This window comes from Anser anser, assembly GCF_964211835.1.
Source record: "Anser anser genome assembly, chromosome: 7".
NCBI lineage: Eukaryota > Metazoa > Chordata > Aves > Anseriformes > Anatidae > Anser > Anser anser.
The window spans coordinates 24698554-24723246 of record NC_139727.1 but is presented as its reverse complement, the minus strand read 5'-3'; the positions used below and the strand labels follow the sequence as shown (position 1 = coordinate 24723246).

Sequence of the window (24693 nt, the reverse complement as noted above, 5' to 3'; positions counted from 1 at the left end):
CAGGAGCTAGAACATATGTCAATGGTATACAGCAAAATCTAGATGTGTTAGGTTAACTAGAAACCTTGAGTTTGGTGGAAAGAAGGCATCACTATGAAACTGTTGTGACCAGGATACATTTTTGGAAAAGCATAAATATGAGAAATATGGTTTTCTATTTTTCATGCAGGAATTTTTGTTCACTAATATATGGTTTATTGGTATGTTTTCACAGGAAAAGGACTATGTTTCAAAAGATTGTGGATGCAATTGAAAAAATGGAAACAGAAGAGGAAGCAATTAAATATATATCTATTGACCCAACCAAAAAAGAAGTCATCATGTAGGTGGTTAATATCTTACTCTTTATTCAATCAGTTATCTACAGCCAGATTTTAAAAGTATTTGGGCACCTAGATATGCAAGTTGAGACTTGGTGTTATTGTATGATGATGAGCATAACCATGATTTTAAATAAGAAATAGATGTCAACAGGCTTCTCAAAAGGTGCATCCATCTGCATCTTAGGTATCTAAACCCCTGAAAAAAATCTGTATTTTTTTTCTTTTCTTTCATCATCCTAATTATATTCCATTTTGCCTTACATTTTCAAAGGGCTATGATGATGACTGGATGTGACTTGTCTGCCATAACCAAGCCTTGGGAAGTACAGAGTAAAGTAGGTACTTTTCAGACACTGCTGCATTTGCTGGCTGTTTTATTGCCCATTTGCTAAATGATCATTAAAAAATACTTATTATCATTAAATAGATATTTAACTATTTGCACCCAACTATCTTTCCAGAAAACAACTTTTATTTATCTGTCACTGAGAGCATAAGGGCTCCATGATGCCCCTCTCCACCCACACTACAGTTGATCTACCCTTTTCTACTTGTCAGTCAGCTAAAACCATTTCTGATTCTGTCAGCTGTTCTAGCTACCGTTAAATCTTAATCCATTATTTTTGTGTTATCTAATTTTTGCTATTTTTCAAGTATTTTTAAGGTACAGATTTCACAACAGAACAATTTGAATGAATTGCGTCTGTTCTGTAGATCTTGGTGCTGTTTCAAAGTAGCTTAATCATGCTAAAAATAAATTCAGTAATACAGTGTGACACTGTGTTGTAGATAAGTACCTCAAATACTTCAGTACTTATTGACCATCATGCTCAAGCTCATCTGTTAGTCTTACGGATATAGGTTTTAATAACGCATAATCCAAATACAGCTGCAAGATGCTTGTAGAGCGTTCTACGTAATATACATTACAAGAACTAGAAGATTCTGTTGTGTTGCTAGTATTGTCATGGTACTGCTGATGATAATCTGTCATTCAGTCAGTATGCACCAGAATTTCAAACTGTTAGATAATTTACTTGCTGGAAAAAGCACACCAGAGATTGTCTGTAATTCTTGAAAGAAATACTCAACTATCTCATGAGGGATTAATGAATGGAATTAAATTGTCTTTGACCAAAATTCTCTATTTATAATGCATCTTGCAAGAAATAAATCCTCTTTTGTGGGTGTGAAGTTAGTAACAATAGTTAAATACCCAATTGAGAATACATTGATTTAAACAGTATTAATGCCAGTCTGAGTTAATCAACATTTTCAAATTTTCTATAAAGCCTTGTTCTTTCCTTTATCTATGTATTTATTTATTAATTCATTCATTCAGATTTACTACTTTCTGCTTACACTTCCATTGAATTATGATTTTCAGGTTGCCCTCATGGTTGCAAATGAATTCTGGGAGCAAGGTGACCTGGAACGAACTGTGCTACAGCAACAACCAATTGTAAGCACTAAATAATTTAACTGTGTTAAGCAATATTATCTGTTATTTAAATATTGAATAGATAATGGTCCATGATGATTATTAGATCATTACATCCAAAAGAATGATGTCTGCATAATCTAAATTACTGCTATTCTGTTCTAGCCCATGATGGACAGAAACAAAGGAGATGAACTACCTAAGCTCCAAGTTGGTTTCATAGATTTTGTGTGTACATTTGTGTACAAGGTAAGAATAATATTTTTGGTTTTCCCACTACAGCAGTTCTGATGGTGCAATTAGGGACAAACCATTGCACCAAAAAAAATCTAGAGAGCAGCAGGAATCATAGTTATAGGGTAAATAACACAACCACCACCAATATCACAACCACCACAATTTTTCAATCTTTTGTTACATAGAAGAATTGCTCCCACAAAGCAAATTGAAGAGATGGTATTAACTGAAGATCTCAATGAAACTCGAGGGCACTAAAGTTTTGTTACTACCCTCCTTGAAAGACTAAATTAGAAAGCCCAGTCTGAATCTTCAGTCCCATTTAGTATAAATACGCAACATGTACGTGGTTACAGAAATCAATTAATGGCACAGTGAAGAGAACAGAAACTTGCAATATTCTGGAAGTTTAGCTATCACATGTCTTCTAGAAAGCAATGAAACGCTGACATGGTTAATACCAATCTAGCTTTTCATATTAATCCAAAATATCACAGAAAAGTGATGTGTACCTGAAGATATGAAAATATTACATCCTAATCTGCTTGGAATATACTATGAGATACTAGACTATATCATTGTATTCTGATATTGATAATCATATGATGAAATACCAGGTATCATAGAATAAACCACCATTGCATGCCACCAAGAATATGCTCTCAAATATGCACTGGCAGGTACTGGCACGTTTTAAAAACTTTTTTTCTATTCTGTAGAAAAAAACACTACCAGATATGGAGCAAGTGGTTGCAAAAGAAAGTGAAATCAAATAGAATTAATTCATCTAGTATACATACTGAAATAATTAGATTTTATAGAAAAATGAAAGCAAATGTTTTATCTGCAAAGCAGCAGTATTTCTGGAAATTCAGACTTTAGAAGTCATCAGTGTCTACAGTTTTCTAATTTACTAATTAGGAAATTTTCTAATTTACTAATTTTTAATTTAAATTGGTTGTACAGGAATTCTCAAGGTTTCACAAAGAAATTACACCTATGTTTGATGGTCTTCAAAACAATAGGGTTGAGTGGAAAACACGGGCTGATGAATATGAAGAAAAGATGAAAGTTATTGAGGACCAAAAGAAAAAGGAAGAAGAAGAAGCTGCCAAGAAAGGTTAAATAACTTCTAAGATTTTCCTTCATATATATGTGTAGGCAGTCAGTATGTTCTCTCTCTCTAAAATTTACACATGCTGTACACTTCTGCAATATTCTTAACACTAATGGTCTGATTTAGCCAAATTAGCTTTATCTTTAGTTGAAAGAGGAGTAACCTTTCAAGATGACACAAATCCAGTACACTGACCTCATTTTCTAAAATGCACGATTACAGAAAATGTTCATAACAGAAGTGAAGGGGATGTAAAATTTCTTTTTTCGTAAGACATAAAACTGAATGTAATTAATCACCTCTATTTATCTGTGAATGTTAGAACCACCTGAAATATGAGATGTATCAAAATTCTGCATGGCTTCAGCCTCAAATATATTCACATGCTTTGTTTAAGCTGAAAACAAAAACTTAAGGAAAAGGGTTGAGAATGGACAGTGTGTTTTTGGAACATCCCCACTCCTCTTCCAAGTTTGAGATAAAGCTTTTGGCTCTAGTTTCCTGTTGTCAGTTCCTTGGTTAAAATATGGTCTCATAGTACAAATTTAACACTAATCTAAGAGAACCCAAGTCCTAAAATTGAAAGTATGGCTTTGCATATGATAACCCAGAAGATAATCTACAATCTATAAAAAAAATAATCTAAATAATTTATAGAAACTGAGAACATATCACTCAAGTGTAAGAGTGAAAGTAGTTATTTTTATTCTGTATTACATGCGGAGCATGAGCTCTGGTAATCAGCTGAGATGACTGAAAAGATTCAGAGATTAAAAAATAAATCGTGATTTATAGGGAATGATTTATTGTCAGCTAACTTAAAGGAAAGTTAGTTTACTCTTATAGTTTATTTTGAATCTTTAAAACAAAACAGTACTGAATAATCTATTTGTTAATCAGTGTCTATGGGAAATAGGTGAGTATTTTCCAGATTTCACACAAAAGAAAATTTTACCCATCAGGTTACTGTCAGAATTTGAAGCAAAACTAGAAAGTTATTGGCTCCTAAAAAAAAATGTTAATAGGCTAAAATTTTTTTAAAAATATGTTCCTGTACTTATTAAAAAGGCACTGTAAGCTACATGGTTTAATCAAAGCAGATTTTTGAAAGAGATCTACTGAGTCAAGTTACTACTGTACAAACAAATTTTTAAAAGTTTAAAATGCATTGTATTTTATCAGGCCAAATTAAACATTATCCTCCAAACAGCATGTATATTCAGTTAGCATGTATATTACATGAACTGTTACAGAAACAACTTATAATAAAACTATATGAAATATTTTGGCCTGCTCACACTGTGATACCACTTACAATCTCATAGGAATTACGCCCACTCTATTCTCTCTCAGATTTATTTTAAAAGGCTTTTTTTTTCCAATTAATCTTATCATCTTATTAATTTATTGCTGAGAATTAGCTGGTTCTGAATATGAACACTGGGATGTAAGCATCTGAGTTTCACAGAAATACCAGCGAAAGCCAACCCTCATTACATATTTGCTTTTTTTGGCAAAGGGAATAGCTACTGAAGTCTCATTCTATGCTCTTAAGGTTCCTCTTAGCTAAAAATAAAATAATACTTTAGGAATTTAGGACTTTAGGAAGAACCATGTACTGATATTCCCACTTGAAGGCAGGACCATCTCACATCATTGGCATTTTGGAGTCACTTAAATCACTGACTTAGGGAAATAAGTGTTTTCCCACAGGGAACTTTACACAGGCTGGCATGGACAGACTGATTTACAGGAGCCAAGGATCTGATCTTCTTTGCATATCATAGTTAGTATATAAAAAAAAAAAAAAGTGAATTATTTTGTCTCTTTTAAAATGTGCATTGGAATGAGGCCATGCACATTTGTGAAGAACAGATCTGACACTATCAAATCAAGGCCATGTAAATATATGCGTTTGTTAAGTCAGTTCATACAAACAATAACATGATGCATGCTGAACCACGGTCATTTCTCTAGATCACACTGACCTGGCTATTCTGAGCCATTCAGTAAACAAAATAAACATACTTGCTGAACCACTACAGTGGAAAGTTCAGAACAGAAACTAAAACAGTATACAGTATTTAACTAAGAAAATAAAATACATATTTAGTAACATAGTGTTGATTATATCCACAAATTACAGAGGGTAGGACACTGATTATGTGACATGTTTCAATGCAGGTGGAAAGGGTCGAAAATGACCTAGTAACATGGTGATCCACAGCTTTCAAATGTAAGTTTTAATTCTAATATTGGTATCTTACCTTAAATGAATCTGGAAACACAATTTATTACATTGAAAGAATCTTAACTGTGACCAATAAACATCTGTGGAATCATTTGAGTGAGATATTAACAGAACCAGTTGCTATGGATAAGAAATATTTAAGCAGTCTCTCTCTTAACTGGTTATTACCAAGGGATTCATGCAGGGTTGGATCAAAGTTCATACAAATAGGTCAAATTAAATTTTGTATCATCTCATTCAAAAATAATTTCAAAGATGATATTGATCCAAGAGTTTCTTTTGCATGGCTTGCATACTTCAGTTTTGTATGTGTGGGAGAGAGTTATATAAGCTACTGAAACTTTCCAGGAAGAGTGGTTCAGTGTGTTTGGTCCTTTGAGAAATGTGGTATCAACTGGTACTTCATATACTTACATGTACGTATAGTGTATATTGTTGTTGCATATTCCATTTTCCCAGACAAGTAGCAAAAACACTTTCAACTTACAGAAGGTCAAACACACATAATATCCTTATAACAAAAGCAACACTTTTTAAACAAGAAATGAGAGCAACTGAAAGTAACAGAAAATATTCACTTTCCCTTTTTTTTTTTTTAGCTGAAAATGCAGCTGGAGGTGGTGGTGGAAGTGGAGAGGATGGAAAATCCAAAACCTGTATAATTTTGTAATTTGTCTCAAAGACACTGTTTCTGCTACAGAAAAGATATCGAGAAAGAACTTCAATGAGCCCCAGTGGATTTCTGCTTCGCATAGAATAGTATAGATCAATCTCTTAACATTCCTCTTAAACACTTGTCATTTGTTGGATATAATTTTCACTGGAGTAGAAGAAACAGTTACAATTAAAAACTGAAAAATCAAAAGACAAAAGAAAAAATAATGGTGCAAAATAAGTTACTGTGCACTCTAAATACTTTTTCATGACACTCAATTTATATACAGTATTTTTATTAAAATATGTAACTTCTGCACACTGTCCAGAAAAAATATAAATAATTTTGATAGATCTTATATGAAATTGCTGAATGAAACCTAACATGTACAATTTAATCAAAAAATTGTGATTTTCCTAACATGTATATTTAGATTTTTATATTATGTGTATTTCCTTAATCTGGCATTGTGTCCTTTTGCATCATACTCAGTACTAAATACAGTTCTAGTGCAAGCATTTCCTTCACTTTAGGAGAGCTAAACACAATTCTCTGGCTCATATCTATAAACAGCAGGGCCATGGTACAGTCTTTTTTCAAAACTACCATGGATAAATCTGCAAATTATAGTTATAGCTTGGAGAAGCCGCTTCTTTGCCCATGTGCAAATGGCTCTGCCCATAGTTCCTAAACTTAACACCTTTTATTTTAAAAATCTAAAAAGGCACACCAGAAACATATAAGTGAGAATTTACCAAGATACCTATACCACTATATCTATAGAAGGTTCTACATTCAAATGCATTTTAAAAAGCTCGTACTCCCAATGTACCTTTTTTAAAATACGGTAAATGAACAGAATTTTCTAGTATTTGAAAACCAATGAACTGGCACCAGTTTAATCTTGGGAGCAAGATGACAGCAGAAGTAGAACACATCAGAATTCACATTATCTGCCTTTCCACAACCAAGACAGACTGCATACAAATCATCTCTTCGTAAAAAAATATCTCCCTACAAAAACCTTCTGTCCTTGAAGCACGACAGAGACCACTCAATGCTTTCTACTCAGGTCTCATGAAGTCAGGTCCTCCTGCAGATAAAGAAAGGAAAACGGCTACTGTATTGTGCACAGATCTGAATATTCACTGGAACCAGTTCCAATCCTAAGAGGATCTGGATATCAAAGACAATTCCTGCAAGAAACGAGTTTGGCATACAGACTCAATCCTGCCCCCTTTAAACAAAGCAGAACCATACACTTCTTTTTTTTTTTTCTCTGAAGGGCCCTCAACATCAAGAGAAGGGAGAGTGACGGAAAGATTTGCCTGTTTATATACCTCTGTAAGATGCTGTACAAAGATAGATACTGTGTGCAACTATCACTCAAAATTAAAAGTTTCCCACTTATTACATCTCTATAAATGGGCCAAATATTTTATGCAAATGTAGTTATGATATAAAACTGGATATTGTGTATTATTCTGTATTAAATGTAGATACAAAAGAAAGCTACTCCAAGGTTGTTTCATCATGTAATTTTATTCAAACTGTATTAAATGATGTATTTAATATATATGCTGTAACATTTTATAAACATATTTTGAGGCCTCAAAACAGAGTTAGCTATCCAGAACACACACCTAATATGCAATACTTGCAGCAACAAATAGAGCAACACATTCTACAAAAGCCCGTTTGGGCAAGTTGCATACATGTAAGCAGATTGCTGCAGATTGGATTTGGCTCTCAACCAAGCTTGCACGATGACAGAGAATTAACCTTTAAATCCACCTTCTTACCTAAAGAAGCCTTCATGCAAGGCTACTTTTATTTGTTATTCAAGGACACACTAAATACGTCCTTGTACTGTCATCTATTATGTAAGTAAAAACTGTCTAAAATGTAATTATGTTAAGAAATACTTGTAAATAGTTGTCTACTCATTATGAGTGCATGTAATATGTTCATAAATACACTGCAACCATCTCTGTTACATTTTCCACATAAAATACTTACCATAAATACTTTCTACAAATAGATCTACAGTGGAAAGCACTATAAAAATATATTTTCTATAACATTAACATTCCTCAGCTTGTATTACATGAACACTTAATTCAAAAGGGTTTGTCCTTTTTATCTAAAGTAATTTTCATCCAACAAAGAAAATGGCCACCGTAACTATTCATGTGCAGACTGTTTCTTTGGAAATATGCAATAAAGAATGCTTAAAGTTGTGTTTCAATTTGAAAACAGAGATGAATCCAGTAGGTTTCTCAAGCACTACACATTCTTTACTTGTATATTCAGGATTACACTTTAAAGAAGGATTAACATTCTATCAATGCTAAGGAGATCAGAAACCACAGATAACATACAAGCTACGTGTACCTCTTGAGTGGCAAGCCACACACTTTATTAAATCAAAGATTCCAACAGCCATTCAGATTTTTAGTAAGGAGTGGAATTACTAGTCACATTATATTATAAATAAAATTTAAAACAAGGTCACAATGAAAACTTTTTAAAGAGCAGGGGAGACATTTCAGATATGATTTACTTAAATTCAAGTAAAATACACTGTTGACAAAAATGAACTTCTCTAATGGCATTTAAAAATACTTACACAGGCTAATACCTGAATATTGAAGTCTACATGACTGATAACTTCAAGGCTATTAACTCTTGTTTAATAAATTACAAACACGGATACAATAAAGTGTATGTTTTTAAACCAGTAATAGAATCTTCTAAAATGCCCTTTACAAAAATCTGGCAACTGAATTTTGGGATAAAATAAAGAACAGCCTACTTCTGTGGTATACTGTCAATAAACTATTTTCTTGCTTGTTTACCTTCTTCCAATTTTTACGATAGGGTGTCATAAATCTTTTGCTATGAACTGAAAAAATATTTCTCATATTTCAAGAATATTCAGCTTACCACAAGAAAAAGAAAGCTTTTAGCCCTGAAGCCTTCTGCAAAGATAATCCAGTCAGATGGTTCATATGGAGTGACCGTGGGAAAGGTACGTTGTCAGAAAGAGGTTTATGGTCTCTAATTGTGAATCAATTTCCAGATACTCATCTAGACAATTCATGAAGAAAATCAACCTACATCAATTTCAAGTCTCAGAGAAACAAGTCTTGAAAGTATTCATCAAACTCTTCTTCCCTGCAGAAAAATAAAAATATGTCAAAGAAAGTTCTGCTTTTGATCTGTATCTAGGAGATAAATCTTTGTATGAAAAACATTTAGCAGATTTCTGGTTAGAATATGTCTGAATTATGTACCCAGTATAGATCACTTTGACTTATTCAATACATTCCCACACCCTTCGCATTTCCTCTTCTGTACAACAGCAGTGATTTGACTGTCAAGATTTACTTCTAAAATAGTTAACAGGACAGTAGCAGATAATACAGCAGTGGTAACGTAGCAGCTTGACAAAGGTTTCTCCTCCAGTGCTGTGTATGTGTCCTCTTATATAAAAAAACATTCCTAGATTCACTACATAGAAGGAGATTTGACATAACTTTAAATGTCAGAGTCATTAAAACACTCAGTCTCTGCCTTTGCAGTTCTAGATGGTCACAATACCAGATAAAAGTTAACTGTGATGAACTAACCGTGATTTTTCATCTGTTTCTTGCAGAGGACCTTTCCAAAAATCAGCATCTGAAGGACCGTCTTGCACATCACTGTTATCTGAATCTGTTAAAAAATTTAGAGTGCTTAAGTAATAAGTTTTGAATGAATTTATTTATTTACTTATTTATAATAAGAGTAAGTAGGTAGGGGAAACTTTTCATTTTAACCCCGAGAATAAAAAAACGCTTTACTTTGAATGAAGTAAAAATTAAAACATTTTCTAGTCTTATTCAATACAGCACCAAGAAGACTCAGGTATCAGTAATTGATATTTTGGCCAAACATAGTAAAAATCATGTCAGAACACTGATCTTGATAAAACAGCAGTATAGTACTTTGTAAAATGAAAGTTTTATAATAACAACCACTTTATTACAATACAGTTGTATTACAATATAATTTGTGATATTAAATGAATGAATTACTTTACTACTTGAATGACACATCAATGGTAATGTATCAGTGAAATTGCCAGAAAATATAGATTACATAACTGTTCCACATAAGTATACAGAAGGAGTGAAAAACAAGAAAGTCTCATTATCAGGGACTTGACTTACAGACTTACAAAAAAAAAAAAAAACAAAACAAAACCAAAAAAACCCACCACCATTCTAAATCTTTCAATAAAGATTTCCACAGAGACTTTGGGCAAGATCCGAGTTTTCAGAAAACTGCTTTGGGTCTTCCTGTATCTCTATCCTGTATCCTTCCTTATCTAGGACATTCCTCAAAGTATATTGCACAGCACAGCAATAAACAGAAACATTCAGTCCTTTCTTGAGACTCTGCGGCATGAATTAGTATGACCAGAAGATGGGGCTTATTTCACCAGAAAAGAAATTGGGTACTAGAATTACTGAGATACAAAGATAACCACTGCCTAAGGAGTCACTGAGACTCTGAGCACATCCATCTGCAATGGATCTCTGAGGTACTAATGGTGATAGCTGGAAGACTTTGGTTAAAGCCTAGAATTTATTTGGCATGGTGTCTTCTCCCACTGCTCTCCTATTAATTTTGTGTATTCAGTACATATTTCTATTGTTCAATGAAAGGAATTGTAGTACTCACTGTATTAGAAAAGTACTTTATTTACATGGCACATATTTACGTACCTAGACCCGTGCAATTATTAACAATAATTGGGATATTGTTGCACCATCTGCTTTTTTCTGGAACAATCTACCCCTTTATTTTTTGGACTATTTTCATTGTGTATCCAACCACACTTTTCTTCTTTCCTTAAAGATTTTCTTCCTAAAATTTGTTATATTTTCTCCAATAATTGTAAGTAATTATGTTGAACCTTACTATCTCTGCTTGTTTTCAACATAGCCTTCTTACCATCTTATCAAATATTAGAACTGCCAGTGAATACAACTAATACCAATGACAAATGTATATGAAATAATACAACTTATTATAGAAACATAAAGATGCAGAAGATATTGAAATACTCTACCTTTATCAGAATTATCTGAATCTTCTGAAGAAACCTCATCTAGAAAGAAACACAAATACAATTTAAAAAATAGTAAGCTTATCTTGGTTTTATCTGTTATCTTAAAATGTTTACAAAGGATACTTGTTACAACAAATTACACATAAACATGTGCTCATGCATACATACTCAATTACATTCAAAAAAAGAAAGCAAACACTGAAGCAAAGCATTTCTTTTCATAAGTTCAAAGATCATCAGTTTGAGCTCAAATAAGTTATCCCAAGATCTGTGGTGTAAAAAGGTTATCTTACATTTCCAAAATGCTTTCAACTCCCCAAGGAATTAGGTACTTCAGAACCCCCTCTGGTATGCAATATCTGATTTTTGGACAACGTACAATCTAATATAATATCCAATTCTTGAACAAATTTTTGTGGCAATAAACATTTTTCAAAAGGTTCTTCCTCTCTATATAATGTAAGAAATGAATCTTTTTTTTTTCAAATAAACCTTTCTCTTTAACCTAAAAAATTTATTTTTTTGACTACCTATGTTACAGTCTAGAAACAACTGCATATCTACATATTTTGCATATCTATATACATACCTATATAGGTATGGTAAAATTAACATTCCTCTTTTTTTTTTTTTTAATAATATTGAAGGTTTAAAATTTAAATGTACCTTTATGGGCCTTTTTTTTTGACTTCTTTTTTGTTGAACGAGATAATTTTGTCTTCTTAACTTTTGGTTCTTTAGAGCTCAGTACAGCTGTGCCTCTTTTCTTGCTTGCTTTGATTTCTTTCCTCCTTTTAAAAAAAAAAAAAAAAAGGTACATCTTCTTTGGTATATATACCCTTCAAGCAAGAGTAAATCTTAGGTATTTAATTCACTCAAACAGTTGCCATTTTTTTCTGAAGCTTATCATTAGTTAAACAAAACAACAAAAAAAATCAGCTGACGCAGAAGAATCTTAAGCCTAAGAAACTGCTGCAGACCGACAACCCATGTATTTTATTTTCCATGTGACTTATGTAGGCTTACTGTATGAATATAACGATTTATTTCCTGCTTCTTAATCTAGAACAGTCAGGAAAATTATTTCTAAGTATGTACTACTCTAAAGCCAACTAAGGGAAAATATGCTTGACTGTGTTTTTTTTGAATCCATGTGGTTTTACAATTTTAGTTCCAAAAAGAAACAAGACAAATCAAACAAATCTCAGTTAGTTAATTGTCATTCTTAATATGTGCCTACACAGCACTTTAATGAAATTGAGTATGAATTATCTTTTAAAATAAACTACCTTTTATGTATAAATCCATCTAGACACACCTTTCATTTTTGTTACTTTAAAACAGAAACAGTATTTTCCTAGCTCAAAGGTTTTCCTTTCACATGCTTTTTAGACACTTTAGCGATTAAGCTGTACAACTGAGACCACTTCAAGATCCAGAAGACCATAAAATTGGAAAAGCTGTGCAATTCAAAAAGATTACAGACGATAATCAAAAACAAATCAAGTGTTAATGCACATATTTTGTAGGTTCCAAATTGAGTATTTTAGTTTTCTCTGCTGTTAGGAGTGATTCTCAAAGACGAGCAAATACTTAAATTCAGAATTTCAAAGCACAGTTTGACTCACACGTAATAATCCTATTTTTTAATAGAGGAAAAGCTTTCCAAATCTTAAACATGGGAAAAGATAAAATAAAAGGATGGTATTTTTCATAAACTTTCTGAAGAGAAAAATAACTATTGGGCTGAAACTAAGAAAAGGAAACTTTGGGGGAAGGAAGATTCTTCTAGTTTGGGAAGTTTTGTACTTTCATTAGCACAAAAGTACGTAAGTCTCAACAATGTGAAGCCAATGACTTTATAAGAACTCCAGAACAGAATCTACTTCAGTGTCAATTAAGTTTCTAATTGTCTAGTTGAACTTTTATCCTTATTTGCTGTTATTCATACTAGCAACATATCAATAATTCAGCCCCCATATTTTCAAAATATTTAATTACCGGTGATGAAAGTTTAGTTTGTAGGAACATTCTGGACATAGTCCTGAAAAAGAGAGAATGAGAACACCATAGCCATGTATTCGATAAGCACAACTAATAAAAACTTATTAATAAACAGATCAAATTGTTCTACAGTTATATTGAAGATCCACAAGTCTCTTACATCTTCACCAGAGACCAAGTGTTGCCACCTGGAGTGTTTTGTGCACAAAAGAAAAAACACTATTAGCTTCTTTTACGTAGAAAAACTGTGTCAATTGTTCTAAGTTTAATTATCTGCTGAATATAGCAAAATGTACTGAATAAGAAAACCCCACTCAAGAGACAAGAATAGAAAAGGAAGCAAGTTAATTAAAGCTAGACTTTTTGGAATAAAACAAAAGATGTAAAAATAACCTCAGTTGAGCTGAAGGTGTGCAAAAACTTGACTGTTCCGAAGCCCTAAAGACTCCTAAGCCACATAATTAAGCAATGAAAATTATGAACTTTCCTTGCAAGTCAGTATTGTCCAATAAACCCAGACATGCCTGTATAGAAAATAGCTTATAAGTTATTCTAATTTTATGACATCATGAATTATACAGGATGAAGTGCTCAACCTGTAACAGCTTTGTCATACATAACAATAGTAGCCATTCTCAACAAATCAAGACCATTACTACCTTTAATTAATCAAACAAAATTATCTCCTATTCTACAGCTTATTTTCCACTTTTCATGAACTAGTATCATTATCATTAGGTCTCACTCTATAGCTTTTCAAGAGCAGGATACTCATTTTCTTTTAGGTTTATATATCCTTGAAGGATTGACTTACTCAATTTCACAAGTGCATTCCTCTTTTCACCGTGTTCAACATAACCAAAATTCACCTCCCAGCTCTTCAGGCCTTCTTCCTCATCACAGTGCTTATTTCCACAAGAAAACTGACCTTTAAAGACATCAGAAATAGCAAACCATGGTTCAGTGATTAACATGCATAGGCATGGGGTTGTTATTTCCAGTTTTGCTCAGTTTTTGCTTTTGTTTTCTTTCAAAGAAAAAAAGCCCAAAACTAAAAATAAAACCTAGATTAAGGAAACAATGACTAATAATGACAAAACAATCATACTTGTCTCATATTGCATATTTGCAAAGAAAGAACAACTTAAACCAACTTAAACTTCCTTTTACATTGCATAGAGGAAGGAAGATCTTGGGGGGGGGGAGGGGGGAAAGCCCAATCCTGAACTAGGATATATACTATGCCCTAAATGATAACTTACTTATCAGAGCATGATGGATCAGCAGGTGCAATTCAGCCATACATCCTTAATGACATAATCTATCCAATGTACAATGAATAAACAAAATTAAGATGTCCATATTCTTATTACCTTACAAATTTACTTGATATACTAGACATACAATTTGCGTTTTAGTGACTTTCCATAAACACTTTCCTTTAAGGAAAACAATACTTAAAAAAATAAATTTAATTCTGTGAAAAAGCATGCAGCAGCTTTAAATGTTTCCTTGGGTTTACTATATTAAATACAACACTAATTTTAAAACAACATACATGTAATCAATGTTGTTTACACCACTGGGTTCCCAATACTGCAGTAATAAAGACACATATTCACTTTGCAGAGGACTAATTTGTATGCAGAGCTGGTGGTAAGGATCTATATTAATAGGCTCACAAGCAGGACTGTTTGTGAACGATTAACCTCAGAACATTCTGTTTAAGCTGCTAACTAATGGATTGGAAGTGTTCTCAGATACTTCAGTTCTGCAATTATATTCTGCCATTATAAAAAATTTTGAATTAATATATTTTCAAAATGTTTAACCCCATGAAAGGTGTGGTTATCAGGAACCTGTATCATCAGGAATCATTTATACCAATTATTAAAAAAATGAAAATCAACAAGGAAAAATTTATACTATTTAAGAGTTTTGGGAACTTAATCAAATTCTGTTTTATTTTTGTTTGTTTGTTTGTTTTTTCCCCTTGTCCTCTGAAAAAAATCAGTATCTTCAGATTGCTAAGGCAAGGAATGAACTGCTAGGTAAGCCAGGACTTTACTGTGTAGGTCACCATAATTCTGTGACTTTATACATATACATATATTTATGACGATCTAAATATTTTAAATGATGGTGGTTTTTGTTTTTGTTTTGTTTTGTTTTTTCCTAGAAGATCCTTACTCCATACCATATATGTATACAAATGGCCAGGCTTTTCTCAACCTCTTCTTTCACACTGCAATGCCTAAAACACATGCTCAAGCCCTGACTTGAATATATAATTCTACTGTTCGTGAAGTTTTTTTCAATAGTATTTATCACTGTAGAATGTCATAAAAGCATTAAAAGTATTTTTTTCAAAGAAGTAAGAGATCGTTACAACCCCCTTTCACTCACCCTAACTCTCCTTCCCCATGACCTTACAAAGAAAGGCATGTAAAACAAAGCAACCAAATGTGAATAACCCATCTCTATGTTCCCTTCTTAACATACCCCAAACCATAACTCAATCCACCAGCGGCGGTTCTCAGCACCACTATTACTGTCACAGCTAAATTAAGCACATACTCTCCTTTTTAAAATATGAATCATAATTCATTCATACATAGCTGACCAGGTTAAGGTAGGTATTAATGCTTTATTACACTTTAATTAAAGTAATTTATATTACTGACTTATATTAGAAAATAGCAAAAGAAAGACATTAGTCATGTCTTTCTTAAATAACCACTTCAAACTACACTTTGCCAGAGCATCTCATACGCTAGGTAACAGTGGATTCTTGCGCCCCTCAGTGGTGAGAGATACCATTTCTCAATTCTTGCGTTCCAATTGTTCTACAAGCTTTATACTTTTCATTAGAAAGCTTAAAACATGTAATTCTGCACTTTCTCCTGCATTTTAAAATATAGTGTATCAGGTATTAAAAGCACAATGCATCTTTAAATTCTTTTCTCCCTCATGAAGTCACAATAATTCATAAATTATGAATTTCTCATTTAACTTTTGTCATCTTTTAAAAGTGTTCATTCAATAAGACATACAACTGTATCAAATTTAGGTACCTGTTAACATAATCTGTAGTGCTGAAAGCAACGTATGACTACAACTACCTTTAGAAACATGATGTAAAAAAAAAACACAACAAAAAACACAACAGCATTGTATTTCTAACTTCTTGTAACGCATAATAATAAATAGAACTGTTTACAGATCTTTTCTGATCAACAGTATCACTCCACTCAATTATCTTGCATGTGCATGCATGACTCCTGAAAACTGCATAGGTGTATGAGCATTCTACCCCCAGGAACAGCAATACGTTCACATAATTTACTTGCTTGTTCAGTTACTTGAAAACTCCATGTCCCTAGGCAATGAAATGAGGACCACTGTGCAAGTTCCAGTAATACAATGCTATCAACCCACGTACAGAATCAGCTAGAATAAGTTACTGATTTATAGACAGAATAGGAAGAGATGACAACCATTCTCACTGATGGTTTCAAAACCAGGTTAGCCTGAAACAGATGTCATGTGTAGTACTTTAATTACGAAGTTAACATGTTCCAAAACAACACTGGAAAAACTGCTAAAAAAAATATCTTTTGAGAAAAGAATTCAGAGACTTCAATTAAAGGTATCAAAGACTATTAAGTTAATGTAGAACTACTGGAGAGAAGCAGCTGAAAAATATATCCATGACATTCTACGTTACCAAATGCATTACGTTGGTGTCCATTACAAATTTGACCTTGTGAAAGTAAATTACATGTTCTCTTAATTTAGGCTGGAGAAAAGGAGGCTCAGGGGAGACCTTATTGCTCTCTACAGCTACCTGAAAGGAAGTGGTGGGGACCTAGGGGTCAGCTTCTCCTTGCAGATAAGTAGCAATAGGAGGACCTATCTGGCCTCAAGTAGCGCCAGGGGAGGTTCAGTCAGGTTGGAAATTGGGAGAAATTTCTTAGGGTGGTTAGGCATTGGAATGGGTTGCCCAGGGTGGTGATGGAGTCACTGTCCCTGGGGGTGTTTAAGGAAAGGCTGGACGTGTTACTTTGGGATATGGTAATATTGGTGGTAGGGGGACGGTTGGACCAGATGATCTTGGAGGTCTTGTCCAACCTTTACGATTCTATAGAAAAAAAAATAATCTATGCAGATTAGCATGCACACTAGAGCTATGTGGAATAAAACAGTGAAGTAAACAGTTACATCAATTTATTGTCTATCACCATCTGATACACTTATCAGCATAAATTGTCAAATACTGTCAAAAAAAAATTATGTTGAAAAGAAACAAGAGAAGCAAAAGGCAAGGTAAAATGCAATATAAAATGAAAGAGAGCATTATTACCTTTTCCTGAAATTACTTCTTTCTCGTGTCTCCATCTAAATCCAAACTGTTATGATAAGAAACAAAATCAGTTTTGAACAGTCAATGTATTCAATAATATAAAGGCTATTTTCAGTGACTGATGTCCTGCGTTTCATTCATTAAATTCTGGTTACTAAAATTTAATTTATCTGTTAATTAAAAGTATCTCTCTCCTTCTGCTTACCAGAAGTATCCCAACTTACTTGTGCAATTCAAATTCTAGTAGATGCTGTGTTTGATAGCGAATAACTTTTTAAAATGTTTCATAGCAGGCAGAAGAACAAATGGGAAATTGGGACAGACTGGCTTTATTAAATACTTCATTGTGATTTTGTCCACACTAAAAACTGAGAAGACCACTGGAATACTGAAAAGGCATATGACCACAAACCAATGGATCACCTATCACACCCTAAATACTACGACAAAAGGAACAGCTAAGTTATATTTCCCTTTACATTCCCTAGAAACTTCACCTGAAGATAACCCAGCTATTGTTTTTGTTTTCCAGTAGAATCTGCTTCATCCTCTCAAAATGCCAAGTAGTCTAGTGAAAAGATCAAAGACGGAAAGGTCTGAGAACAGCCTGGGAAAAACTATTTTATTTTCAAAACCTCAAAACTATTTTATTTTAAACCTCAGTGGTATACAACTTCTCCAAAAAGGGCTATTTTGCATTTTCATTTAAAATTCATGAACATGTGATAACAAGAAGATAAAATAAAATTCTTTCTCTGTAAGCAAAGCACAGAAAATGCTGAACTTCATGTTAAAAGTTAGGGGGGTGAGGGTGGGCACGATGAGGGGAGAAGGAGGGACAAGGTTTCCAAAATTACAGAGGTAGGGGACAAATGGCTGTAAAGCCCATCTCTGGCACCTGTGTTCCAAAGCATCCTTTGGAATACAAAGCTGCCCTTGAGGCACCCAAAGACTAAACCCACACAAATGTGCATTTTCCAAGATGCAGTGACATGCATTCTGTAATATATTGGACTGGTTTAAAAGTTTTTTTTTTCTTTTTTTTTTCTTATTTTAAACACTGCGCAGAGCCTAGGTATCTTTTAATCTGTGTAGTCTTTATTGTCTTTTTTTTTAAAATAAACCATAATAATTCCTTATCTGAAGGGCATCAGTAGGGAGTTTTCATGAGAAATAATATGTCATTCAAAGAACATTGGAAAAAATGGAGTAGCAAATGTTCTGGCTCTTAAGAACATGCCACAGACTCATAAATACTTTGCACCTTAATAACCAAAGCTGAAATATCGAGTAGAAAAGCATCAGTACTCAAATGTTTTGTCTGTACTGATTTTTCTCCAGTCAATATATTATGTAGAGATGTCTAAGAAAACTAAAAATTTGAATATCAATATTTGACTCTTGAAATCAATCCACTAATTTTTGAATTTGTTTTATAATATAAACAAAGTTTTCATATATACTGGTTTCGCTTTTGTAAAAACAAACAAGCAAAACAAAACAAAACAAAAAAAACCACACAGAAGATCAGGTTTCTGCTATCAGATAATTAGCTGAGGTTGGATCAGGTGGTGCTTGTCCATCTGCAATGTGGTCTAAAGTACCAGTTAAACCACTTATGCTTGAGTCAAAAAAAAATTAATCAATAGTGAAAAAAAAAACCACAAACAAGAACTCTGCTGAGGAGTTTAATGAAAACAGAATGTAAAGCATATTTGTAAATACAGAACCAGTAATGGAAATCAACAGTTGATCTACAGTGTTTTTTTATTCCTGTTTTAAAGGGTATTCCAATTCTGAAAAGCTTGTAATACAACTGAAAAATATTGCAAGTTTAAGATTAAATGTCAACAGTATTTTGGCATCAATTTTGCATGTGTGTGCTGCAGGCTATAATGAGTGAAATGCTTTTTTATAGTCCCTCTGCCACTTCCCCAGCCACCAAGTTATCCATGCACCCTTTTGCTACTTCAGTACTTTTCTGCATTTTCTCTCCCAGTCCTAACATGACCTGTTATGATATAAATCAGTTGATATCCTTCACAGAGTATTTCTGCAACAGTATCAAGAAAAAAAGAGACCACAATAACAAGAAAATAGGCAGCCAGAACCACCAACCAGAAGCCCAGTTTACTGCTTGGATGAAACCTGTCCTTATCTGCAATTCAATTTTTGCCCATCACTATTCCACCAACTAATGGCAAATGACGGAGAGCAAAAAAGGCTAAGAAGAAACCAATAAAATAAAAATGAAGCAACAACTTAAGTCCTCTAACTAAACCAAAATACCAGGAACAGATTAAACTACATAGAAAAATTAAAAATTAGGGTAGGTTCATCAATAGTCAGCCTGCAAAACGAAGGAAAGCAGAAGCAGTTATTCTGTCTCACCTTCCTCGTTAAATGAGTTCAGCAAGATACTAAATGAGCTATTTCTCTACCTTCAAGGTAGACCAAGACTCAGTCGAGCAACTCCAAAATGTTTTTTATGGGACTATCAAATGGCTAACTTATGAAGAAATGATGTTTAAAAAAATGTGAAAGATCTTTTAATATCCATAAAGAGTAAAATTCTCAATTGAATACAGACTGCTTTCATAATACTTATTAGCTGCAGCAACAACTAACATGTCCACAGTGACATCTTTCAGAAAAGACAAAAGGTATAAATTTAAAGAAAACTGTGGAAAAATGCCACAGATATTTTAAATATTTTTCTTTTCACAGAAAAACCTTCTATACTGACAAAAGTGAACATATTAACATTACCAAGTGAAAGACAAGTTGGCCTGGAAATCTGAAAAAGGTCTGGGAAAAAAAAAAAAAAAACACAACAAAAGAATAAAATATTCTGTTTAATGACCAGGTGTCAGATGGATTTCATTTTTTAGCAAATGACAGACAGTTCCAATCTGTTGAACTACAAAACAAAGCAGAGACAGCAAATAAGAATCCTTCTGGAAAAATACAAAGGCTAAGAAAACAGAACATTTCTAGTCTAATGCCTAACAAAGTAAAACTTACATGCAGAGCACTCTCGCGCTCTCCCTTACTGCACAGCAAAATTGACAATAGAGCTAAAATATCTGACAATACACAGATGTTCATTTATCATCCTCAAAGCTTGCAGACAAGATGCACAGAGGTACAAAGACAACCTTGACCTCAAGTAACTCTGATCTAGGGAAATGTAACGAGTAGCAGACACACCATAGGCAAAAGTTGTCAAAGCACACTTATCCAATGTCTACAAGCAGCCTCATATCAGAAGACCACCTTGGCATTGCTCAGTAAAATTAAAAGCAAAGGAAATGATGACATGCAAAGAAAAAAAATAATGTAACCCTCTGTGTGCAATGCAGAGTTCGTTGTTGATGCAGCAAAACTGTGAGAGTTGCATCATTAAAAAAAAACCTTGGTGTTCAGTTGTCACTCTGCCAGAGATGTTTCCTTATTCAGTGCACCTTCATGGTAATGAGGTAAGATGCAGATGAGGAGGAATGGACTTCTTCCTCACTGAACATAAGCTTTGGTCTTTCTCTTTTTCTCCATGTTTAGGTTACTAAAAACTGGCTATGAACTTCTATTATTGACTGCAGGTGTGTAATTTTAGGAAGAACTAATTTGAGAAAAGCTAACTAAATTTGGTAAAAGCTCATCTACACCCCCCAAAGAAGTACAGAGAGACAGTGGCAGTAAAAAGAACTCAAATAATACCCTGTCCCCTGCTGCTTCAAGGGCCGTCACAGGAGCCAGCAGGCCATCAAAGGTGCACCTCCCCCACCCCAGAGGGGTACAGAAGGACAACATTGGTTAGGAACCCAAGGTACCAACTCCAGAGGAATGAACTGCCAGGGCTGTCCAGGCAGAACCATCAGCCCCATTGTCCAGGTGTGAAACCCATCATAATGAGCCATCAGGAACAGCTCTATGGATCACCTTTCAGATGGAGGGGTGAGACACAACATGGCACACAGGGCAAAAGCTTTCTGGGACTGCACAGGATTTATTACAGGACATTTAGGGAATGAACTAGAGGCAGAGAGGGACTCTGAGAGCTTTGGGGAAGAAAGAGTGCAGAGTAAGAGAAAAGTAAGGAGCAGGACAATGCCATTGGTACTGTCTTTGTGTGAGTGCTCTGTGCTCATGTCTGCAATCTGTGTGGATGATCCTGTATGTACATTGTATGTACATAATAATGATAACTGTAATTATTATACACTTATATGGCTGTACATGTGCTCTGTGTGGGTGCCTACGAGGAATACATTTTCAGCCTCATTACTGGTTGGAACTGGGTGCAGGGAGCTGCAGCAGCCTTGCCCCTTGCATGCTGTTGGGCCCAGCAATTCCTTTAACAAAGAATATCAACTTAATGAAGCTGTACACAGGAGATATGAGGCTTCTTATTGTTTGCTTTTTGAGCTTCTTGTCTTTGGTAAGATGGTCTGCTGATTTTTCAGACCTCAGCAGGGTGCTTCCCACGAAAATGATACTTACCATTATCCACTATTTAGGAAAACTGAGTTCATTTTCTCAGAAGAAATGTTCTAAATGAGATCTTAACTACAATCTCTATGCGTAGGTCTGTAGAAGAATTAGCTGGCTAGAAAATTTTGTCTAGTAGAAAAACAATTATACATGTGAAAAGACAGATGACTATGTATGGGCAAGTCTCAAACTATGTTTTTTGATAAAAGCTTTTTATAGATAGATAGATAAAAACACACGCAAAAAAACTCATTGCCAAGTTTAGCACCACCTAACAGCATATAAAGAAGCATCATCAACTATGAAACAAAAGATTGACCAGCTTAGAAGCTTGCCATCCACCCTACACCTCTCATAGCACCAGCACTGCAAAACAGAAGGCACGAGGGGCTAAAGATAACTGCCTCCAGTTTCTGGAAAACAGAAAAAGAATCAAGGCAGAAAAAATCTGAAAGCACAGGCTGCATTCCGTTGGTGTGAACGGGAACTGATCAGCAGCCTATTTCTGACTCCCAAGAAAAAAAACTTGCTTTTGGCATCCTTCTGTACCAAGCATGGGCATGGATAAATCAATAATCAAGAATGAACTGGAGAAAGGACTCTTGCATAGTCAGAACATATCTGAGGACAGAAAGCCTAACCTAATAAAGAGAACAAATTACCTGATGTATCACTTACGCTGAAATGGCAGTTCCAAAAATATAGGTAATGACTTACTAGCATAAACAGGAATTCAGAGTGACCTCAAAGTTAGGACAGTCACATTTGAAGTCTGACAAGGGAATACTGTTCACACAACACACACACAAAAATAGGAAACTGGGGCAAAAGAGTTTCCCACAAAAGATAGCAAGCATATGGAAACTTGGCATAGTAAGGAAAGAAACAAAATCTGTAAGCATGCTCACGGGAAACTCAGGTTGGGGCGGGGGTGGGGACAGGATATAGAGGGATATGAAACTGTAGGAAAATAAAATATTTTAATTTTGTATTTTTCTGTTTAATCATCTTTAGAAGGCTGTCCTCTTTTCTGCCTAATATTAGAGTTTAAGCCCAGTCCTTGCAAATATTTACCAGTGAGTGTAATTTTCAATACTATAAATAGTCTCAAAGAACTTTATATAGACACTGTTCGCAGGGCTGGGTTGTTACTATGTGCTAACAACACTAATAGGCATTTGAGTTCAGCAACACTTTGCAAAATTACAATACAAAATTCACATACTCTTTTTGACTAAAAGGTTAGTCAAAAACTTGGAAACAACAAAGACTGTTTTGGCTAAGAAGGAAAACTGGTCTTGGAATTTGTTTGGTTCTCTTAAGAAATTTTATTTATTTACAAAAAAAATAAAAATCTTGTTTCCATAAACAGAAAAGAAGAACCAGCGACAGATACTGCTTTAGAACAAGCATATCCAAAATTGTTTCAGCCACCCTTCAAGTACAAAACTATCTCTCTTTAGACTTTTTTTTTTTTTTAACAGTAACATTCCCAACTTTTTTTTTAGGCTTCATCAAATGCTTCTCTCTAGACAAACCCCTCTAGCCTTCTCTCCCCAGCCTCTCTGCATTTTGTGCCTTTCTTACACACAATGTACCTCTTCATAAAACCCTATCAGAGAGAAATGCTTCTATTCCCACAGAAGCACATTTTTGGGGCAGTGACAATGCTTGGATTCAAAACTGCTGCTGCTTATTAAATAACCTGACAGTTTCTCTCAACTCTCTTTCTAGGGAAGGGGTACTAACAATCTGGTTTCACAACATATACAGTGTTGTAAGAAAAAAAAGGCATACTTTAAAACCAAGATGATTTACAATAATGAAACGTACCTTATTCTCTTTATATCTACTGAGATCTGCTATACAGTATTCTTTGAATAATTTATCATAATACTTCTTTGCAAGTCTCTTCTCCCTGTAAAAAAAAAGGTATTATTTTTATTAAATATAGAACATAATACTATTTATTTTATATTTTAATGACATTAACCAGACAAAGATGTTTTGTTTCATCTGAAGAACACAAGTTGTAGAGCTAGAAATGCAAAAGAAATACACTCTTTGAGATAAGAGGCAATTTCCACAAAAGCAGGAAAATGCATCTAAAATATACCTACAAAATCACAAATTAAAGTGTTTTTTTTGTTGTTAGTTTTGTTTTTTTTTTTAAAGAAAGGGTTCCTTCAGGATTTTCAGAACAGTCATCTCAGAGAATGCACAAATACTTTTTCCTTCTTTCTGTCACCAATTCATTTTGCCACTAAGTCATACTACTAAACCTCTTAAAGGTCTTTCATTTCTAACTGCATTAAAGATCAAAGAATGATCACTAAGTATGAACAGTAATTCTTAATAAATAGGGGATACCATAAATTTAGTACAAAGTGATCTAAAAATACTATGTTTTATATAATAGTTCCAGGTACCAATTCATATCTGCTTCATCATCTTCATTCCACAGGAATCTATGGTTTTCTCTTATAATATCAAGATCCGTCTTGTCATTTGCTCTGTAAAAGAACGCAATTTTATTTTAGTACGATATAACGTTAACATGAAAAGTCAGTCACATAGTAATTTGGTAAACATCAGTATTCATCGTTTTTATCTCTACCTCACTGTATAAAGGAATTACTATGGAATAAAACTATTAAAAAATGTATTACTCTCTGGTATACCATTTCCCAAA

General features: G+C 33.9%; 2 protein-coding genes across 4 annotated transcripts in view; one reads left to right on the top strand and one right to left on the bottom strand.

Moving 5' to 3' along the window:
- The window catches only part of PDE6C (phosphodiesterase 6C), a 35015-nt gene extending 25888 nt beyond the window's left edge, over window positions 1–9127 (top strand). Inside the window, exons 17-22 of the mRNA XM_083843413.1 lie at window positions 215–322; window positions 595–658; window positions 1711–1785; window positions 1930–2013; window positions 2968–3121; window positions 5969–9127. Of these exons, the coding sequence (XP_083699539.1) occupies window positions 215–322; window positions 595–658; window positions 1711–1785; window positions 1930–2013; window positions 2968–3121; window positions 5969–6039 (556 nt within the window). The 3' untranslated portion in view covers window positions 6040–9127. The remainder of the gene's footprint in view (window positions 1–214; window positions 323–594; window positions 659–1710; window positions 1786–1929; window positions 2014–2967; window positions 3122–5968) is intronic.
- The window catches only part of LOC310902224 (protein FRA10AC1 homolog), a 26102-nt gene continuing 7361 nt past the window's right edge, over window positions 5953–24693 (bottom strand). For 2 of the 3 annotated variants that reach the window (XM_083843420.1, XM_083843419.1), the window contains exons 6-14: window positions 24431–24514; window positions 23835–23919; window positions 17511–17556; window positions 13962–14075; window positions 13145–13187; window positions 11810–11934; window positions 11144–11182; window positions 9657–9741; window positions 7550–9201 (exon numbers count right to left, since the gene is read on the bottom strand). In XM_083843420.1, coding sequence (XP_083699546.1) covers window positions 9159–9201; window positions 9657–9741; window positions 11144–11182; window positions 11810–11934; window positions 13145–13187; window positions 13962–14075; window positions 17511–17556; window positions 23835–23919; window positions 24431–24514 — 664 coding nt within the window. In that variant the 3' untranslated portion in view covers window positions 7550–9158. Of the gene's footprint in view, window positions 7118–7549; window positions 9202–9656; window positions 9742–11143; window positions 11183–11809; window positions 11935–13144; window positions 13188–13961; window positions 14076–17510; window positions 17557–23834; window positions 23920–24430; window positions 24515–24693 lie in introns of those variants that run through there. The other variant, XM_083843421.1, reaches the window with a different exon arrangement.